The sequence below is a fragment of the Carettochelys insculpta genome, chromosome 15 (assembly GCF_033958435.1).
Source record: "Carettochelys insculpta isolate YL-2023 chromosome 15, ASM3395843v1, whole genome shotgun sequence".
Taxonomy (NCBI): Eukaryota; Metazoa; Chordata; order Testudines; family Carettochelyidae; genus Carettochelys; species Carettochelys insculpta.
Genome location: NC_134151.1, coordinates 32,053,322 through 32,073,154, shown reverse-complemented (window position 1 = coordinate 32,073,154; position 19,833 = coordinate 32,053,322). Strand labels below are relative to the sequence as shown.

The following is a 19,833-nucleotide window of genomic DNA, read 5'->3' as shown; positions in this document are numbered from 1 at the left end:
CCAGCTGTTCCATGTGCTATCTTGTGGCTTCGCGCTGTGTTTGCTGTTCTCAACTGCGGAGGGTGTTCGGCTTGTCAGCCGCCATAAAGAGAGATTAGAGGCAAGGAGCTGCCTGTCAGATGCTGCTGCCTATTGGGGCGGCTGGCCTTGGTCTTTGTTCTTTCCCCTTGGCCCCCTCCTGCGACTGCTCCAGGCGTTAGGGGATTGCAGCATCCAGGGAGGGTCCCCGGGCACAGGAAACTGGCCCCTGGAAGGAGAGACAGAACACCAGCTGGCAGATGTTCTCAGGACACTGCTGCAGCCACCTGGTTCTTACTAGCTCTGAGAAGAGCTCAAACCCTGTGCACCAAACCCAAAGTGTGTCTCATGGGCCAGGGGCCCTGGGTACCAGGATGTCCTTGTGTGGCCCAGAGGCACCAGGCACTGGTGATGTGCCCACACAGGCTGGGGGTACAGCACACGCTGTCATACCATTGGTATGAGGGCCTGGCCGACGATCACACTAAAAAACATAGACCCCTGTATTAATGTGACACAGAAACCCATAAGCAGGAGAGGGGCCCCTGAGCTGATCAGCCAGACACAAGAGAGCCCCAGCCACCAGGCTCACCACCGGCAGCAGCTGATTGGTGGAGTAACTGAGCTAGGAGTGTTGGTTTTTCCCAAGCCTTCATCAAACGCAGCACGACGCGGTGCCTGCCCAAAGCCTACAGCTGGACAGCCCAGAGCTGTGCTGAGAGGGGCTGTGTCCTGTCGGCAGCTGGGCAGCAATCCGGGCTGGGGGGGTCTTGCTTTGCTAACTGGAAAATACTCATTAGTTTAGCTCGTGGTGCGTGAATCTGGGATGAAGCATTGTGCAAGCCTGTACTGGCTACTGAGACGACGTGGGAGGAAACTGGCTGGCAACAAATTCACAGTGGGCCAAGTCCTTGCTAATTTTTATTTTTAAAGCTGTTTTGTTTAAAAAAAGGGTTTCACCTTATATACAAAACCTGAGCCGCAGTCCTGAACCCATATACACAGCAATGTCCGGAGCACTAAGAGCAGCTGGTGGGCTGGCCAGAGGACAGTGCTCAGGCGTGAGAGGGGCAGAGCTAAAGCTGCACCAGAGGTTGGCTGCAGCAGCAGGGCTGGCCCGGTGAAATGTCCAGGACCCTCTGTGCCATCACTGAGACCTTCATTTCTTTCCCCTGCTGGATCTCTGGCTCACTAGGCTGGAAGGTTCTCGTGGTACCCCTGGGGCGTTAACGTTGGCCCCTGTGGGTTTTGGGAAAGGAATGCGCAGGACTCGCTGAAACCAGCATGCCCTCTCAGCTGAGCTCTTGGACGGCCGTCCAGGAGAGATTCAAGGGCTGGCCGGCGGATTAGCAAAGCATCCATGGTGGGCAGCATGTCCTTCTTTTGGTGGTGCACATCAACACAGGCCTTGGTTGATTTGCTCTGTCCATGGATGGACAACGAGAGAGAGAGAACACTGCCTGCAACTCCCAGCTACTGATGGACTTGAGCAATGCTGGAGATGACACACAGGAGCTGTGTCTACACGTGCACGCGGCTTCGAAGTAGCGGCACCAACTTCGAAATAGCGCCCGTCGCGGCTACACGCATCGGGCGCTATTTCGAAGTTAACTTCGACGTTAGGCGGCGAGACGTCGAAGTCGCTAACCTCATGAGGAGATACGAATAGCGCCCTACTTCGACGTTCAACGTCGAAGTAGGGACTGTGTAGACGATCCGCGTCCCGCAACGTCGAAATTGCTGGGTCCGCCATGGTGGCCATCAGCTGGGGGGTTGAGAGACGCTCTCTCTCCAGCCCCTGCGGGGCTCTATGGTCACCGTGGGCAGCAGCCCTTAGCCCAGGGCTTCTGGCTGCTTCTGCGGCAGCTGGGGATTCATGCTGCAGGCACAGGGTCTGCAACCAGTTGTCAGCTCTGTGTATCTTGTGTTGTTTAGTGCAACTGTGTCTGGGAGGGGCCCTTTAAGGGAGTGGCTGGCTGTTGAGTCCGCCCTGTGACCCTGTCTGCAGCTGTGCCTGGCACCCTTATTTCGATGTGTGCTACTTTGGCATGTAGACGTTCCCTCGCAGCGCCTATTTCGATGTGGTGCCGCGCAACGTCGAAGTTGAACGTAGACGTTGCCAGCCCTGGAGGACGTGTAGACGTTATTGCTACATCAAAATAAGCTATTTCGATGTTGGCTTCACGTGTAGACGTAGCCAGTGAGTCTCATCCAGAGCTTGTATTGGTTTATTATTATCCACACTGATCTCTGCACCAACCCAAGAGACAGCCCCAGAAACCACCACCCCAGGTTTTATACAAAGCCTAATGTGGCAGGATGGGACCTGTTTGCTCCATGTTTGGTGGTAGCAGAGCTGCAGATGTTCCAGCACATGGATAGGTCTTTGCCTTAGCATTGACGCTCAGGCCCTGGTCTATAATTAAGGAGTGCCTGACACCAATATTCCCTCTATTTTTTTCCATCCATGGGTGGAACAAGTTTTGTTATGTGCACCAAGGCACGTGCAGATGTACACCACTAATAGAAACACATGCTGCCAGCGATGGTGGCTGTGGGCGCTCTGCTAATTAACTGGGTGGCACCTGAATCTCTGCGGGGCAGCTGCCCAGGGACTCAGCTTACAGGGAACAGTGCCCAGCTCAGTTCACGGAAGGGGTTGCAAAGCCGGACACAGCGCCCCCCTGCATAAGGCAGGTGGGTACAGAAGCTGCTCCTTGGTTTAACAGTGTTCGTCTACACAGTGCCACCATCCAGACTACAGGGTGTGAACTACGGAGAGCTCAACCTGCTGCACTCAAACTGCCCTGCGTAGACTCTGCGGGCATCACAGTACCTAGTTCACAGGGCTATGATAATGTGAATGAGGGACTAGAGTTCATGCCAGTAGGGTCTCCACGGAGCAGCTACAGCTCAGTGCCTTATCAGGGCTCTACATTTCACACCCACATCATCCGGACTCCAGCACCAGGGAGACAAGCCCTCAGCATCGTATGGACTGATGCGAGTGATGGTGACTGCCCATGGCCTTAAAAGAGGAGGCCGGGGGAAGATGGGCCAGCCTAGCCTTGCACCTCTGCAGCCACCTGGAAGCAGGGGGGTGTAGAATGTATGACACCAGCTGTGCACACCCGAGAATTCTCCTGGTGATCCTCCTCTGGCTGGTTGTGCCAGCACCATTTCCCAGGCATCTGGAAGGCACTTTAGCTGAGTGCCAGGAGCAAGGGGCTTTGCAGTAAGAAAGGGTGAAAGGGATGGTAAGGAGAACAGGTGATAAACGCACCAGACCCTGCAGTGTGCAGGACTCCACTTAGGGCAGAAATAGGAAACAATCATGGCAGGCTACCTGTACAGCATCTGCACGCAGCCTGCCTCTCCCCACTCAGGCTGACGCCGCTGCTTGGGCTGTCCCCCTCGGACCCATGGGGTGAACTCCCACCTCAGTTAGCAGGCAGGTCGTGTACAAACTCAATGCCACAGCAGCTGCTTTCTCTGTTGCTGACCAGTTCCATTCTCCGTTCTGTGCCAATGTGCCAGTGGCAGCTCCCACTCCAAACACCCCTTCCCTTGGCACCCTTTTTCCTGTTCTACCTATTGGCTCATGCCACTTGTTGTAGAAGTAGTAGTACCGGTAGCCTCTGACGCTTCCAGCCGAGCATGCGCTGAGACTAGGCCAGTGAGGTGCCCAATGGAATCAGCAAGAAATTGCAGGTATGTCTACACAGCAAAGTTATTCCGGAGTTGTTATTCCAAAATAAACTATTCCAGAATAATGTGCCTACGCTACAGGGAAACCATGGAATAAGCAAAATGTGTACCCAAATGGTGTGTCCACACCCAACAGAGCCACTTCGGGTTAGAGCCTCTGCAAGCAGGGCTTCCAGGAGCTCTGACCTGAAATACTACGTCTACACAGCAGAATTATTTCAGAATAAGCTCTTCCGGAACAGCTTATTCCAAAATAGCCCCTACTACCTGTCTACACAGCCCCTATTCCGCAATAGCTACTGCAAAATAAGCTATTCCTCACAGCATGAGGTTTGCCGATTTAGAAATAAGCTATCTGCTATTTTGAAATTGTTTCGCAAAAGCGGCTTTGCTGTGCAGACGCAGGCAAAGTTACTTTGGAATAGCGGCCGTTATTCCGACATAACTTTGCTATGTAGACAAACCCTCACAGGCTACTGTGGCGCATCTAATTACACTACACATGGCCATTAGAGTCCATTGCATCCCCTCTGTAAAAGCCCCATTCTGAATTGGCTTGGTCAGACAAATAGCCCATATGACTTTCAACATCCCCCCACCACTCCATACACAGACATCCAATAGGTTGTGCCTATCCCATGCCTACAGTACGCCCATGCACAATTTGTTCACCCCAACAGTTTAGGCTGCTCCTACAGGAAGACAGAGCTGCAGACTAGAAATGGGAATCTCTTTGCATAGAACATCCTCTTACAACAAGGAGGTGCTAGTTCGGGCAGTTCCTGCCATCACCTTTCCTCTCTCCCTGCAAAAACCAGGCTCTTTCCTGCCACTCACGTTCCACAGGGTGAATTATTCTTGATGCTCTTGGGAAGGTGAGGGTGACTCTGTTGCCTAGTGGATTTAGGAGCTGAACTTTCCCCTCTGGACCTGAGCTTCAAATTCTGGCTCGGAGCATAAATAAAATAAATTTGGGTGAAGGCGGCGGGATGGTCTCAGCCTGGCTCCTTCTGAACATTTGTTCACTTTACAAAGCAATCACAGTGCACCTGTGGGCGGTTCAGGAGAAATGCAGGACTGGAACAGCACTGGCAGAGCTGTGTGTGGGGAGCCTGGGAGTAAATCAACAGGGGATGCCACAAATGAGGACAAAGGGATGAGGACAAAAACGCACTTGCTGCGGAGAATCTACCTAGCTTGTCCCCCTTTCTTTTCCCTACTTCCGTTCTCCCTCCAGGCACCAGCAGATTGTCCTTTACCTGCTAATCCTTCAGGCCTGTCTCCTGTGTGCACCTCACAAGACTCTCTACAAAAGGGCTTTCATCTTCTCCTCCCCTGGCCCCAGAACTATGAATGTGAGGAATGCTCGACGGAAGCTTGTTCCCCGCAGTGCATCTGTCTTGTGTTTTCATCCGTCTTGTCCGAATAGTCCCGACGAGGGTGGGCAAGGTGCCTCCTATGCATTCTGCCTGCTGTGCTGAGGGGAAGCCATTCCTGGTCAACCTCCCCAGCCAGGATCCCAACATATTCTCCTCCTGCTTATGCCATAAGTTACTTAGGCCTCATTTTCTCCCTCATTCCCCCAAATGCTCCGTCTTGCACTTGATTATAAATATTTGAGGCCAGATCAGGGTTTCTTTCCTACCACAGAGTAACAGTAACTAACCGATTATTTTTATACATAGAACTGAGTCCATGACTCCTCCACAGAGGGGTCATCTCCCACCAAACATGCCAGCTTATTCTTCCTCTGGACAAAGAGGAAGTGGCTACATGGGCTCAGCCATTGCAGCCTCATGTCTTTCGTGAAGGATGGTCAGTCTCCAGAGCTCTCCAGCTGGTTCCACTCTGTTGCACGCCACACCTAGCTGCATATTGCTATTTGCCGCCCTTATGACAGGAATTCTTCTTTGATAGTCATTGGGGAGGAGGACACCAGGTTGGTGGTGCTGCTACAGATGCCACCAATGGGCCCCGGGGTGCCAACGGCTGGCGGAGTGGGAGTGGTGGTGCTTGTGGGTTGCGTCTGCTGCTGCATCTTCTTCTTGTTCACCTTCCTCTCCTTGGCTCTCCGGTTCTGGAACCAGATTTTCACCTGCAAGAGTCACGATGAGAGAGACGGACAAGGGAGCAGGAGAGGAGGGGACAGAAAAGGAGAGGGGGAAAGAACGAAGGGAACAGCAGGAGAGAAGCAGGCAGTGTGAGATAGGCCAGGGCCAGAGAGCACATTTGAGCAGGACAGGGCGTGTGAGGTGACAGGGAGGAGAGGGTTGGAGGGAGTCAGGGCTTTGCTGGATTTGATGTTCTGTCATCACCCTGGTTCCTCTGGCACGCACAGGGTAGAGAGACTCTCCCGCAGGGGGTGCCAGGGATAGGAAGGAATGAGGAGACTTGGTACGGGGGTTGCCAGGGAAACCTTTAGGAGCAGTGTCACTGCTTTAGCCTGGGCAAGAACACGAGCCATCCCCCACTCTGAGAGCTCCTGCCTCCAAACCCTACTTCCCCTTACCTGTGTCATGTCCCCATCTCCCCTAGGGGGCGCTCTCTCTGCTGGTGTCTAAGATCACCTGGAGCGTGGGGTTTTCAGAACCTCTCAGCATGCTCCAAGGAGTTTTACCCCTGACTTGCATGGTGGCAGTCAGGCCACACGTCCCGGCTGTCTGCCTCAGCACACGCCACATGAACAGCTCCACACTGACCTGCCGCTCGGTGAGCCCCAGCATCGCCGCGAGCTCCGCTTTCCGCCGGATGGTGATGTAGCGGCTGTAATGGAACTCCTTCTCCAGCTCCAGGCGCTGGTGGTCCGTGTACACCACCCGATACTTGTCTTTTGTTCTGGTCTTGCCTAATGGAAACAGAGAGGAGGACAATGCCCACTGACTGGTGGTGGGGAGGTCTCGGCGTTCCGAACGGTGAGGGATGAGGGTGAGGGCAAACAGCCAGTGAAGTCCCTAGGATCTGCCAGGTTTGCAGCTACAATGCAATGGCATGGACAACTGAGGAATATGGCAATGGCCTGATAACCAGAAGGTAGGGAAGACATCAGAAGGGACACTGAAATGGTCAACTCAGCATTTGCCCAAGTTTTACCTGCTGGCAAACAGACTCTGGAAGAAGAGGGCTGTCTGGGCAGGGGGCATTCAAGGGAGAATGACACCATCGAGGGAGGAGAAAGTTGTGCTGTAGCTAACTGCATACCAGGAAGATATGAGACACAACAAAGACAGAGCTCCCAAATGTGGCGTTGAAAGGGAAAGATAAACATGGTCTAGGAAATAGAGACTGAACTGGGGTTTTATGCGATACCTGAGAACACAGAGGAAACCTGAGGCCCTCCGCAATAGCACTCCAAACCCAACCTCTTGGAAGAACATCATGTTTGATTGTTTTAAGATGCATAAGCCAGGGACGGAAATCGAAGTGGAGTCGAGTGAGGCACTGGACGGGGAGTCAGGAGCCCTGTGTTCTCTTGTTCTCTCTTCCACTGGCCTGCTGGATGTCCCTGGGCAAGTTGTCTTTCCCTGCCTCAGGCCTCAGTTTACCCTCCAACCATTTGTCAGTCCTGTCTAAAGAGATGGTAAGAGCTTCAGAGCCAAAACTGTTTGTCACTCTGTGCCCAAACAGCACCCTGGAACCCACCCAAAACAGATGCAAAGGCATATTTTGCAGGTGCTGCTTAGCTGTCCGCCTTTAACTGCAGGTTGATCCTCTCTCATTTGGCACCATCAGGACCTAACCGGTGCTGAATGAGAGAATTTGCCAGACCCCGGGAAGTCAATATTGTCTAGCACATTATCAACACTTCCACTGCTTCCTGGTCTCTTAGAAGACATTGAGGGGTAAATTACAGCTAAATAACAGCACAGAACACTGAGAGCCAGGGCTGGTGGCTGGAAACAAACTTTATGGGACCACAGGAAACTTGGTCACACTCATGATAAGTGGTCGTCCCGCTAACTAAAATCATGCTGGATTATGGATGTTGCCAGCCGAGAGAATGCCAGACTACAGAGAGATTCAACCTGTAGTCCCTAGTTATAGACAAAGCCTAGGGGAAGCGATGTGTTTGTTTGTTGAGTACGTTAAATATGTTCTTTGGGGATATTTACCGTGACTCTCAGCATTTCTGCACTGAAACACTGTTCGCAAACATTGGGCCTGTTACGCCTTCAGGCCCATTAATTTCAATGAGGAGTTCAATGAGGCTCTTTGCATGCAGTGGATTTGATTTAAATGATTTGATGCATTTCACATGCCACACTGGAAAGGAGCCTGGACTGTACTTCAGACCCATCACATGGGAAGCACATGTTATGTGAAAATTGATTGTCTTTACAGATGGCTGCGAGGTAGGAACAGAATAGAATAGAATACCCGTATCCTATACACTGTACTAGAGGAGATGATGATGATGAAGAAGAAGAAAAGACAAAGCAGAGATGGAGCCCAGCTCCCTTCCCCAAACTCCGCAACTGGACCCCAACAATTGTTTCCCAGTCCATCCATAAGCAATTTCATTGCTCTATATTACTATTTTCTCCTCTGTGTAACTATTTTATGGAAAAATAAAAAGTTGAAGCACATACATGGGTCATCTACATTAGCTCATTCATTGGTTTGACAAATATTTAGGGGCAATATGCAAACCAAAAGATAAAGGGTTAATGAAAATATAGAGTCAGACAGAAGGCCGTGTATGGGAGAGCCTGTGTGATTTTGCCAAGTAAGATCTAATTCTACCCACACAGCAGTGATTTGGGATGTATGCCTTAAAGCCCAGAGGTCAGTCATCCATTTTGCTTAGCCACATTGGATTTGTCAGACAAATGTAGTGGTGGAAAATGTTGCCTATTGGCTTTGTTAACATTAAATACAAAGTTCCATTGAGTAATCCACATCGGTACCACATGGAAGTCTAATTATAACCTAACAGGCTCTACAATACCACAAGGCTACTCGTAGACAAATGAGTCATGCACAACAACGGCCTTGTGTACAGACAAGCAGTGACTCAGAAACAGAGCAAATAGATACAGGACGGGTCTCTGATCATCCCATCATCGTACTTATTACATCCCTGGATGAGTGTACATAGGCTTTTCTTGAAAGACATTTTAAGGAAGAGCTGGATAAATTCACATCAGCAAGTTTACCAATAAGAATTTTATGATTTTTGCTATCAAATATGCAAGCATGAGGGCAACACACACAGCCAGAAAAATTTGTTTCATTTCCAGAAATAAATAAATTCTGTTCCAAAGCGGCAGGAGGGACATGATGGTGTTCTCAGCTGCACAGTCAACATCCTGCTGCTTCAGAATCAGTCCATTTGTACTCTTGGAAAACACAAGACAACAGATGTTGAGGCCTGGCTGTTCCTAACTTTTGCCAAAGAGACTGGAGCCCTCCCAGGGAACTGTGGGTGCGAATCCAGACCAGCTCCATGAATTTCAATGGAGTTCTTTGGGATATACATCAGCATTGCTGAAACACAGGCTTTGGCCAACTGCCGTTTGAGCTGCAGCGGTTCTCCAGAGCTCAACTCAGCAATAACGAAGAGATTGCCAACACTCAAAAAGGCCAAACTCTGCTCTTAGTTGCACGGGTGTAAATCTGGAATCAGCCCACAGAAATTCATGAGGTGACATGGGTTAATCTGGAGTAAGAGAGGGGAGGATTGTTCAAGACAACGCATGCTGTGCTGTGATTGGTGGTGAGCCTTTGCTGTTCACAGGCCAGAACATTCTCACCTCCCGCTTTTTTAATTGGAAAAGCACGTGAGTGCATTCAAAATGTGATCAGCGTGTCTGCTTAGAAAGGCTTCATGTTTCCTTTCACTGCTACAGTATTACACTAAAGGCAGGTCTACACTAGAGCCAAAAGTTGACCCTCAATACCCAATTCCAGCTATGGCAATTGTGCAGCTGGAATCGACCTATCTACGATCAACTTATCTGACCGTCCTCATGGAGGGAGGTTGATGGAAGAAACTCTCTCGTTGACCTCCCTTACTCTTTGTGATATTGAGGCGTACAGGGGTTGAGTGTCAAGCCCAGATAGTTTGATTTTGTGAGTCCGAGTCCACCCTAGGTGTGCAAAATCAAACCCCCGAAGGGTCAGGATCTGTCAGGGTCAATCTCCCAGTAAATGTAGATGTACCTGGAGAACATTATCAAGACGAGATTACATAAATGATCCCAGCCAGAGCCACTCATCCATAAACAGCTGCCATATACTTTTCTTGGGTCAGTTTAATCAGGACAGCCTTATACCAAGGGCCTGATTCTTGTGTCGCTTGGCACCCCGGCATGGCACAAAGCCTTGGGAGACCTGGTGGATACTGCCTGTCTGAAGAACCGCTCTGGGCAAGGGGAATGTGAGAGGGGCACAGAGAAAGTTTAGTGCTCTGTAGCACCCTATACTCGGCAGGGGGATCCCACTCGGGGCAAAAGGGCATGAAAAAGATGTGAGAAACTCACTGGAATCTTTCTACAGGGCCTTCCCCTTCCCCCAAAGTGCAGGAGCACTGTAGTTGTTTGTGTTTAATCCTTAATTAAAAAACAATAACAAACAAAAAAAACCCATGTGTTTGTCCTTTCTCCTGCTACTACTGCAAGATTCTTGTTTGGCTTTTGTCTCCAGGGGGTGATGGTCACCAGTCATGCAAGGCAAAAACTGACATAGTGAAGAAGGCATAGGGGACCTGTGTGCAACTCTGCTGTGGGTACCACCATCCATATTTACACAGCAGGATGAGGTAACATGATACAAGGCCTTTCATTTCAAGCTTTTGCGTTCACACCTGGCCCAAGCCATTAAAGTTGCCTTGCTCTAGAGGAGTGGTTCTGAACCTTTACCGCAGCCTGCACCCTTTTGGTTCTCAAAATATGTCCTCGCACCCCTTTTCAAAAATGGAGATGGGGCCCTATACACTTTTAAATGCATATTAAATATATGTAAATGTATAATGTTAGTAAATACACAGGTTTGATGAAACAAAGCACTTGTACCAACGTGCCTGTGCTTAATTTGTGTTTCCAATTACTTGCCTTCTAAAAAAATCTGGCATGTCTGGCACCTCCAGAAAGGGCATCATGCACCCTCAGGGGGCGCGTGCACCGCAGGTTAAGAACCACTGCTCTAGAGTATGATCCTCAGACCTCAGTGGTTCAGGAGCCCAATTAGCGATTATTTCCATAAATCAATAAAGCCAGCCAAAAGAGCAATTCTTAAAAACTGCTCCTGTCATGGAAAGAGAAGAGGAAACAAGGAGACCTCAGTGGTTCAGGAACCCAGTCAGTGATCACCATCACCCAGAAGTGCCACAGCAGGATGAATTCACTGTTTCATTTACTACAGTACTGTAGATTTATACATAAGCAATGCATATACATATACATATACATACACATACACATACACACACACACACACACACACCTTAGTCTCACAGCAAAATGACTGGCTCAGCACTATTATGTTGTCAACTACAGTTAGTTAATAACATAGCCAAAGCACCCTGATAGATTAATAACTTAGACTGGCTAGTAATTGAATGACACGCTCTTTTAATACTGTGTGGTACAAATGCAACCCCCAACAGGTGGACTCAAACCTGGGATCTCTGGAGCTTAGTGCAGGAATCTCTACAGTTTGAGCTAACAGGCAGCTGGCTCTCAGCTAAGGCTATAGAGGACACTCAGTCTTTCTCCCTGTAAGTGGCCCAGGTGCCACTACCTGAGTCCGCAAACCCTCTAGGAGTGTGGGCTACACAAACAGCTGCAGGAGATGCATTACAGAGCCACTTCTGAGTCTGGAGATCACTGCTTCACAGGCATTCTAACCTCTTTCAACAACTCTTCTCGGTGAAATAAATGGTGGCTGTGGGACAGGGAGGCCTGGCACCAGAAAGCACGGTGAGCCTGGTGTTCTCATGGGCAGACCGGGCCTGGAGACTGTCCTGTCCGCTCACTCCAGGGCGGCTGCTCCAGGAGAGGACTGGGCTCCTTTGGCGGGGAGCAACAGAGAAGCTTGCACTGCTGCTGTGCCTGTTCCATAGAGCACTTCCGAAGGTGTGAGCCTTCAGTCCTTGCGCCACCTGACTAGGTCCTGCTCTTCACCTTCCTGTGCCCAGTTCACCGCCCCTGACTCTGCAGGGACCTGGTATTTGGGTATTTGCCGAGACTGTATTTCTAGTTCTGCTCAGAGGGTGTCACAAACCTACAGCCTGCTTGGCTGCAATGTCTACACAGGAAAGTTATTTCGAAATAACTCTGAGTGTCTACACATTACGGCTTATTTTGAATGTGGTGAACCTGGCTGCATGAGAAACAGCCCTGATTCCAAAATAGCTATTCCACAATAGGAAATGAGTAGACAGGGAACAGGGGTTATTTCGAAAGAACATATTCTGGAATAGCTTATTCCAAAATAATTCTGCTGTGTAGACATAGTATCTCAGATTAGTGCCATCGGACGCAGTGCTTCTGGGGCTCTAATCCGAAGTAGGCTCTATTGTGTGTAGACAAACAAAGGTTTTTCTATTCTGGGGCTTCTCTGTAGTGTAGGCGCATTATTCTGGAACAGCGTATGTTGTAGTAATAACTCCAGAATAATTTATTCCAGAGTAACTTTGCTGTGTGGACATACCCTCTGTGCCCTCAAAATACCTTCCCCACCAAGCTGCCCCTTTCAGCCACTTCCCCATCCATTACCGACCAAAGGAGGGTTGGGAGGGGAAGGCAAGGCCTGAGTTCTCTGCAGAGTTGAGCAGAGAAGGAACCTCTGGCGTAGCACTGCAATGCCTCATTCAGCCGCTGGGTGTACCTTCCTGCTGCTTGCAGAGCATGGCTCCGCCCTCCCTTCCCCATATCAGTGAGGTGGGGATTGTTTAGAACCGTTTCTTTCCTGGGAAGAGGAGAGGAAACATGGGCAAGTCTCGTGGAAGGGTGTCTCTGCCGTGGCCTGTGGTTAGCCCTTCACCAGGGTGCAGGACCCAAGGGGAAAGGGTATGCTGGAGGGCTGCTGCAGGGGTCACCCTGGAGTGATTTACGAGGGACCAGCCCACTGGTGATAAGAGGGGGAACCAGCAACCACCACAACAGGTGGTGAATGAGCGCTCAGGCAAAAAGCAGCTGCTTTTCTAATGAGTAACCAAGCCCAGGCCCTCCACTTCCTGCCAGCCGTTTACCACCCAGCCAAATGCGTGAGTGTGAGCATGTGTCAATATGTGCATATGTGTGCGTGAGCCCGAATATGTGCATGGATGTGGCAGGAGACAGCTGATCCTGCTGGGACGTGACCTGAGGACCTCAGGCTACAAAGGCAGCTGCTTGCCTTTTCAGGTGGGAGCAGGATTTCCATCCTTGTATCCCTCACGAGGGCTTTTGTGTCCTCCCTCTAGGCCTCTGGCCAAGGAGGCCATTGAAGTGCTTGTGATCAGAAAACAGGTGGAGCACGCCCTGGTCCCTGCAGCGATGGCTGCTCATCCTCCCTGGGTCCATGTGCATTCAGAGCACGTGTGTACACATCCATGTGCGGGGGGAGCAGAGTTTTGTATGAGCACCTATGTGGGCCCAGAAGAGTGGGATTTCACAGCATGTCTCCATCTAAATAACAATCATGGGTGCATCTATGCAGATTTTCATTAGAGGGCCTCAAAACAATTGAGAAGCAGCAGTGAAGTCTTTCAACAACTCGGAGAGGTGGGTAAGAGCACATCAAGTGGGTAACATTGCCAGGATGAGGACTCAAATCTCTTCCAACTGGGCTTTGTCCACTAAATCACATAGAGGGACACAGACCTCATCTGGGCATCCCATTCATCCTTTGCTAGCCAGGAAAGCAAAACGACTGGCTCATGTCCTTTCTGCTCAGAACTGAGCACCTCGATTGGGTGCAGGGATGACTTTCATAGTGAGGGTGCTGAACACCACTGAATAAATCTCTGAATGGTGCACGTGATGGAAACTAAGCACTTAGCTGCTGTTACTACACCAAGTCACCACGCTGGTTTCAGTGTCCTGTCTCCATATTCCTTCATAGGTAGTAAGACTGAACACTCGGTGCACACCTGTGATTCAGTGTGTAAGTAAATAGGAGTAGTTGTGCAAAACAGATTTATGTTTGTGTGTGCAGCACAGGTGCAAATACAGACAGAAACAAACACAGAGGTGAAGAGCAGGTCCTCTTTATGTTACAGATCCCCCCCGCCCCCCAGAAAATCCATGTTTTCTTTTGTAAAACAATTTGAAATATAAATCTCATTTCCCTCCCTGACATCCACAGAATAGAGGTCCTTTCCATCCGAGATTTGCACCCACCTTCTGCTCTTGCCAATGGGCATTTTTGGCAAGGTTCCTTGCGAATGTGAGGGGGGAATCGCTCCAGCTGCATCCGCAACATGCAGCTTCAAAAACTTACCGATAAACATTCTCAGCTAAGAACTCAAATGTTGCCGACACTAGATGCCCACGAGAACCAGCACACATATGCATATTATACTGTGCCCGGTGGATTACTGAACAGCCATTCTCTACATGTCAAGAAAATGGACTCTCCACTGTCCCAGATATTCTCTGCAACAGCAACAACTGTTGATAGGAATAAGGGGATTTCAAAGTAGCCGGGGTCCTTTCAAAAAGGACCCCCATCTGGACGAGCCGCGCGGCAGCAAGCTGCAGCAATTTCGAAGTGCCGTGGCCGCCCGCATGCTAATGAGGTGCTGAATATGTATTTCAGCGCTTTATTAGTAATCTTCGAAATGGCCATTTGCATGGCCATTTCGAAGTTTTGGGCTAGTGTAGACGTAGCCCTGGTGACAAAGTGATCCTTATGTCTCCAAGTCTCAAAAACTTGCAAACTCTGCAGGCCCAGCCTGATATTTGTCACAATCTGTGCCAGGTATAACAGGTCCTGACATTTATAAACATCATTCATTAATTCTTTACATACTTTACCAACTCTGCAGGGATTGTTGCAGAGTTAAATCATGGAAGGACTCTTTCTGAGTTTATAAGCACTGCCAGGCTTACAAGCCCAGGAATTTATAAACACAAGGAGTCCTGAAGAAGTTATGAACTCCACATGATCAGTGAGGCGAAATGCATGGCTTCTATTCATGCAAAGCTTATAGAAGCTCACTGGGAATCTGACTTCTGACTCTCTTTGCTCAAACTGTAACAATTCAAACAAGATCTCTCACATCGAGTTTTTTGTTTGAAAATGTCATTAATTTTTGAGTTGTTTAAAAAGCCCCTCAAAAGCATCATTTTGGTTTTCAAGGAACATGTCAGATACCTATTTATTTAAAACACCACTATGAGCATGAGGTTATGTGTAGGTGGGGTGAATGCTGGGAAGAGAGGAGTTAAGATTAAAAATACATGTTTGAAAGTAAAGAAGTGAGATGGTGAATCCTAAATGTTCCATGAATTTTCGGAAGAAGTATTAGTCAACTGAACATCCCTTCTGGAAATTTGTCTTTCACTGTTATTTGCTGTTCACCAGGTCTCACTCATTAATTCTCTTGGTTTCAAATGTTTCAGTCCTGTCTAATCAGGCCAATGAAACAATACCATGTGACTTGAATGACCAATCACTCACCACAAATGTTATTATTAGCTTTACTTGTTGTGTTAAAGCCCTAGGAGCCAACCAAGGGGCATGGACTCAGTGAGGTAACTGAAACAGAGATTTAGATGTCTTATAGAGCTGGAAGGGACCTCAGGTCCACCCCCCTACAATCACAGCAGGACCTATCACCATCACTCAGAGATTGGTTTGTTTGTTTTTTTAAATCTAACCTGCCCCAGAACACTGACCAACCCCCTCAAGGCCTGAGCTCACAACCCTCAGTTTACAAGGCCAAGGTGCCAATCACTGAGCTATCCCTCCCACCACCACCACTGATATGGCATGTGCAGAGTAGACAGGTCCTCCCATGAAGTGCTAACAACCTGAATAAGGCTTGGTCTACACTAGGCAGGTAAGTCGATTGCAGATAAGCAATTGTAGCTATGGCACTTGCATAGCTAGAAACAACTTACCTGCATTCAACTTACCAGGCCGCCCACACAGAGGGAGGTTGACGGGAGAGTTTCTTCTGTTGACGTCCATTATTCCTCATGATAACGAGGAGTACAGGCGTCAACTGCCAACCCCAATAGGTCAATTTTGTGCCTCTCTACCAGGTGTGCAAAATTGAACCCTGCAAGATTGACCCTGGGCAGGTCGATCTGCCAGGTCAGGTAGACATGGACTAAAGTAGCAAAGGTTGTACATCTGTCCCTAAGACACACAGCAGTTCATCCCAGCTGACGGCCAAACACAAAGACATCTGCTGTGCTCCGAAGTGGATTGTGGCAGATTTAGAGGCAGAAGAGACTAAAATAGTCTCTGACACTGAATAATTCAGTGCCTTGCATGGTGACAAATATCAGAGGGACAGCAGTGTTAGGCTGCATCTGCAAAAACAACCAGAAGTCCTGTGGCACCTTATAGGCTAACAGATTTATTGGGGCATAAGCTTTCGTGAGCAAAGACCCATTTTGTTAGATGCCAGCACCTGACGAAGTAGGTTTTTGCCCTCGACAGCTTATGCCCCAGTAAATCTAGTCTACAAGGTGCCATGGGACTTCTTGATTTTAATGAATAATTCATCCACCTTTGAGTACACATGCAGAGTTGCAAGCTCAGCTCTGTCCTTATTGGACTTGTCCATAACAGCAGTGCAGACATGGCTGTTGAACCCACCTCGTGGCCTGAAGCCAAATGGCTGCATGGCCTGTTTGGCGAAACACAGTGTGAATGTGTCTTGAGATACCACAGTGGTGGAAGTGAAGACACAGAGGACTTCAGCCAGGCATTTCTGGTGTCAAGCTCTTATTCACAACAGAAGGCAACATGTCAGAGAGGAATGGGGCACTTGCTACTTTCAGTTGCGTTATACCTAATGAAATCATTGGTGGCTGGGACAGAAAAACTCTCGCTGTGCAAAAATCTTAAGCCACCAGAGACGTCGCCTCAGGACAGTTTTGCTCCATCTGGAAAGACCACAAAACCAGGCCTTTGTTTCCAGCCCAAGCTCAAAGCAGTGAAAATGGCAGGGTTACCATACTGGACCTTTCAAAAGAGAGGACACCCTTGAGAGAGAGAGGGTATCTGTATCATGCTGTATTAGTGTACTATCCATACTATAATACATTAATGCAATGGTCTCAGAAGAGTAGCCATGTTAGTCTGTAGCCTCACCAAACAAAACAAGCAGTCCTGTAGCACCTTAAAGACTAACAATTTTGTTTATTAGGTCACGAGCTTTCGTGAGTTTGGTAGATACTGCTACGGATACGCTCCCCCTCAGGGCTGTCCTCTCTTTTGAAAGTTCATCTATGGTAACCTTAGAAGAAGGGAGACATAATGCGTGCCCTGCAGGGGTGCACATGATTTAATAGCAAAACACCTCTCCATCGGCCTTCATCTGTGTCCCTCTTAAATTGTGGCTCCCCACGCCTAAGCAGAGCTCCCTCCTTCCACGTGGTGCAAACTTCATTTAAAACTGGTGGGTAGGGGGCACAAATTCAGGCTCCTCCTTCATAGCTGCAGAGGCTCTTCTGGCCGGCATTCCCTCGCGGTGCTCCAGAGGTGGGCCAGGGATATAGAAAGGATGTACTTCCCTACCTAGAGAACCAAGCGCTGCAGAGCCCACTGCCCTGCAGGGCACAGTAGTGAGCTGGAGGTGGAGGATTCACGGCACAAGCTGCACTAGAGGATATGTGTTCCAGCTGCAGCTGCAGATGGACTCCACAGCCGGTGGCCTCCTTCCTCTCCCAACAGTGCACGCAGCTCCCCAGCTGGCAGCCAAGCGTGCAGGCCGTGAACAGCATTACAAAGGCTGGGTCGGAAGGCAGAGCTTCCGTGAACTTGCCCAAGCCCACTTCACCAGGCCAGAGCAGGCTCAGTGCACGACTCATGCACACACAGTGCAAGCCCAGGCGGCTTGTGCATGGCACACGCCCTCCCAACATGGAATCGTAAGTTAAAACCCAACCCCCCCAGCAGCAATGCGTTTAACCTGACCTGCATGGTGCCCTCACTTTCCAGAGGAAGGTCCATGTAGGGGCCAGTACTCCAGGCCTCAGGCCCCTCGGGAGCCACAGCAGCTGGCAGGATGGGCTTTAACAAAGAGCCTAGAAGCCACAGCCGAGGTCTCCATGAGTACTTTCCGTGGGGCCATTATTCAGTGAGCCTGTGCCAGCTCAGGAAGTTTGCAGAGCCACGCGCAGCGTTGCTAAGAGCCACATGTCGCATCTCCCTGTGGCCTGAGGGGACCTCTAAGGCCCACACACAGGAGGCTGAGCCATTTGAGAGCTGTACATTGTCTAGCACTGGCCTCCCGCGGGGCCAGTCGTGCCCCACCAGCTCCAGCCTTGGTGTTAGCACCAACTCACTCCCGCTCCCGCTCCTTCTTGCTTTCCAGTCTGCCCCGTTCTTCATGGAGGAAACCAGCCTCTCCTGCCAGCCCAGCCACCAGCTCCTGTGACAACCCCCAGCCAACTCAGACAAACTTGGTTTTAATCTTTCTCTGGCCTGTCCCAATCAGGACAGTGAATAACTTGTCTGAGCAGCTGCAAGGAGCCCTTTGGGAGGTCAGTGGGAACCATTATGGCAGTGGGATCAAGAAAGGGCCAATGGCTGTGTGGGGAGAGGGTATCATTGCTTTGTTAATGTATAACTCTAATAGCCCTCACCTTAGCCTGGATGAGATAAGGGAGCGGCTTTACTGTGCTGTGCAAACCCAAAGGGACCCACTTCTGAGCATGTGCCACACGCCCACAAGGGCCCAGATTCTGAGCTGCACCCAGCCTTCACCTGCTGCAAGGCCTTTCCCCGATACGGCCTGGTGGGCTCTGCCCGAGATCACTGGCTCTCAGAGACAAGGAAGCGGGCTCCAGCCTCCCACATATCATGCCGCTTTAGACCACATCTTGGCAGAACTCCTGTCTCTTGCCATCTCCCACCCTACTGGAACCGGCTGCAGCTGGGTTTAGGTGCTGGGTCTGCATCCATCTGCTGTGGATATGGCGAGCATCCATCCCGTTTCTGGCAGGACAGTCCGATATTTCGGGCACCACGAAGGCATCCTGATTTATTTTCAAAATGGAGCTAATTGCCCTGTATTTGCAGGGTGCCACTTGGTTCCCAGCTCCCTGTGCCTTGGGGGAGCCAGGAAAAGCCCCCCTTCCCCACCCTAGCTCCCTGTCCCATATTTGGGATCAGGAGATACGGTCACCCTTGCTGTGGCTCACGCAGCCCCAGACGAGGTGTGCTTTGTCATTCCCTCCAACTACAGCGAGGGAAGAAAGGGGAAATAAAAGCTTCCTGCTTCCTCTATTCTCTGCTCTGGATTAGAGCAGCTGCAGGAGGCCAGTAAATAAACGAGGAACTCAGAAGTCGCTGTTGGGCAGAGTTTGGCCTCCACTGAGGTCCAGGTGAATGGAGCTCTTGCCCAGAGTGACAGCACTATTCAAGCGCTTCCCCCCCAGGCCTGGCTCATCTTCCTGCCTCTGGACAAAATCCTCAGCAAGGAGCCCTGAGACTAAGCACCCAAAGTTGTCATTGAATTGATTGAGCAAAGAGCAGAATGGTTCAAGGCATTAGGTCTAAGCTCAGAGGAATGGGGAAATACAGGTTGAACTTCTCTAAGCCAGCACCCTCGGGACCTGACCCGTGCCAAACCATAGAATTTGCCCAATCTCAGGAGGTCAGTATTGTCTAGCAGCATTACCAACACGCCACTGCTTACTGGGCTCTTAGAAGATATTTGGGGTTAAATTACAGAAAAATAACAGCACAGAACACCGAGAACCAGCCCTGGGGGCTGTAAACCAACTTTATGGAGCAGTGGGAAGTTTGGTCGCACCATGAAAAGTTGACATCTGGTTAACTAAAATCATGCTGAACCGTGAAGGTTGCCAGTCCAGAGGGGTTCAGCCTGTATATTGATATTCAGGCTGGGATGACACTGAGAACTGGAGGGTCGGGAAATATTTAAGAATGTGCTAATTTGGAAGGGAAAAAATTGCATTAGTGACAGGCAAGAGTCTGAAG

At 49.8% G+C, this 19,833-nt stretch overlaps 1 protein-coding gene across 1 annotated transcript in view; it reads right to left on the bottom strand.

The window, feature by feature from the left end:
- Nucleotides 1-5,617: 5,617 nt before the first annotated feature.
- The window catches only part of CDX1 (caudal type homeobox 1), a 28,441-nt gene continuing 14,225 nt past the window's right edge, over nucleotides 5,618-19,833 (bottom strand). Inside the window, exons 2-3 of the mRNA XM_075009754.1 lie at nucleotides 6,426-6,571; nucleotides 5,618-5,821 (exon numbers count right to left, since the gene is read on the bottom strand). Of these exons, the coding sequence (XP_074865855.1) occupies nucleotides 5,618-5,821; nucleotides 6,426-6,571 (350 nt within the window). The remainder of the gene's footprint in view (nucleotides 5,822-6,425; nucleotides 6,572-19,833) is intronic.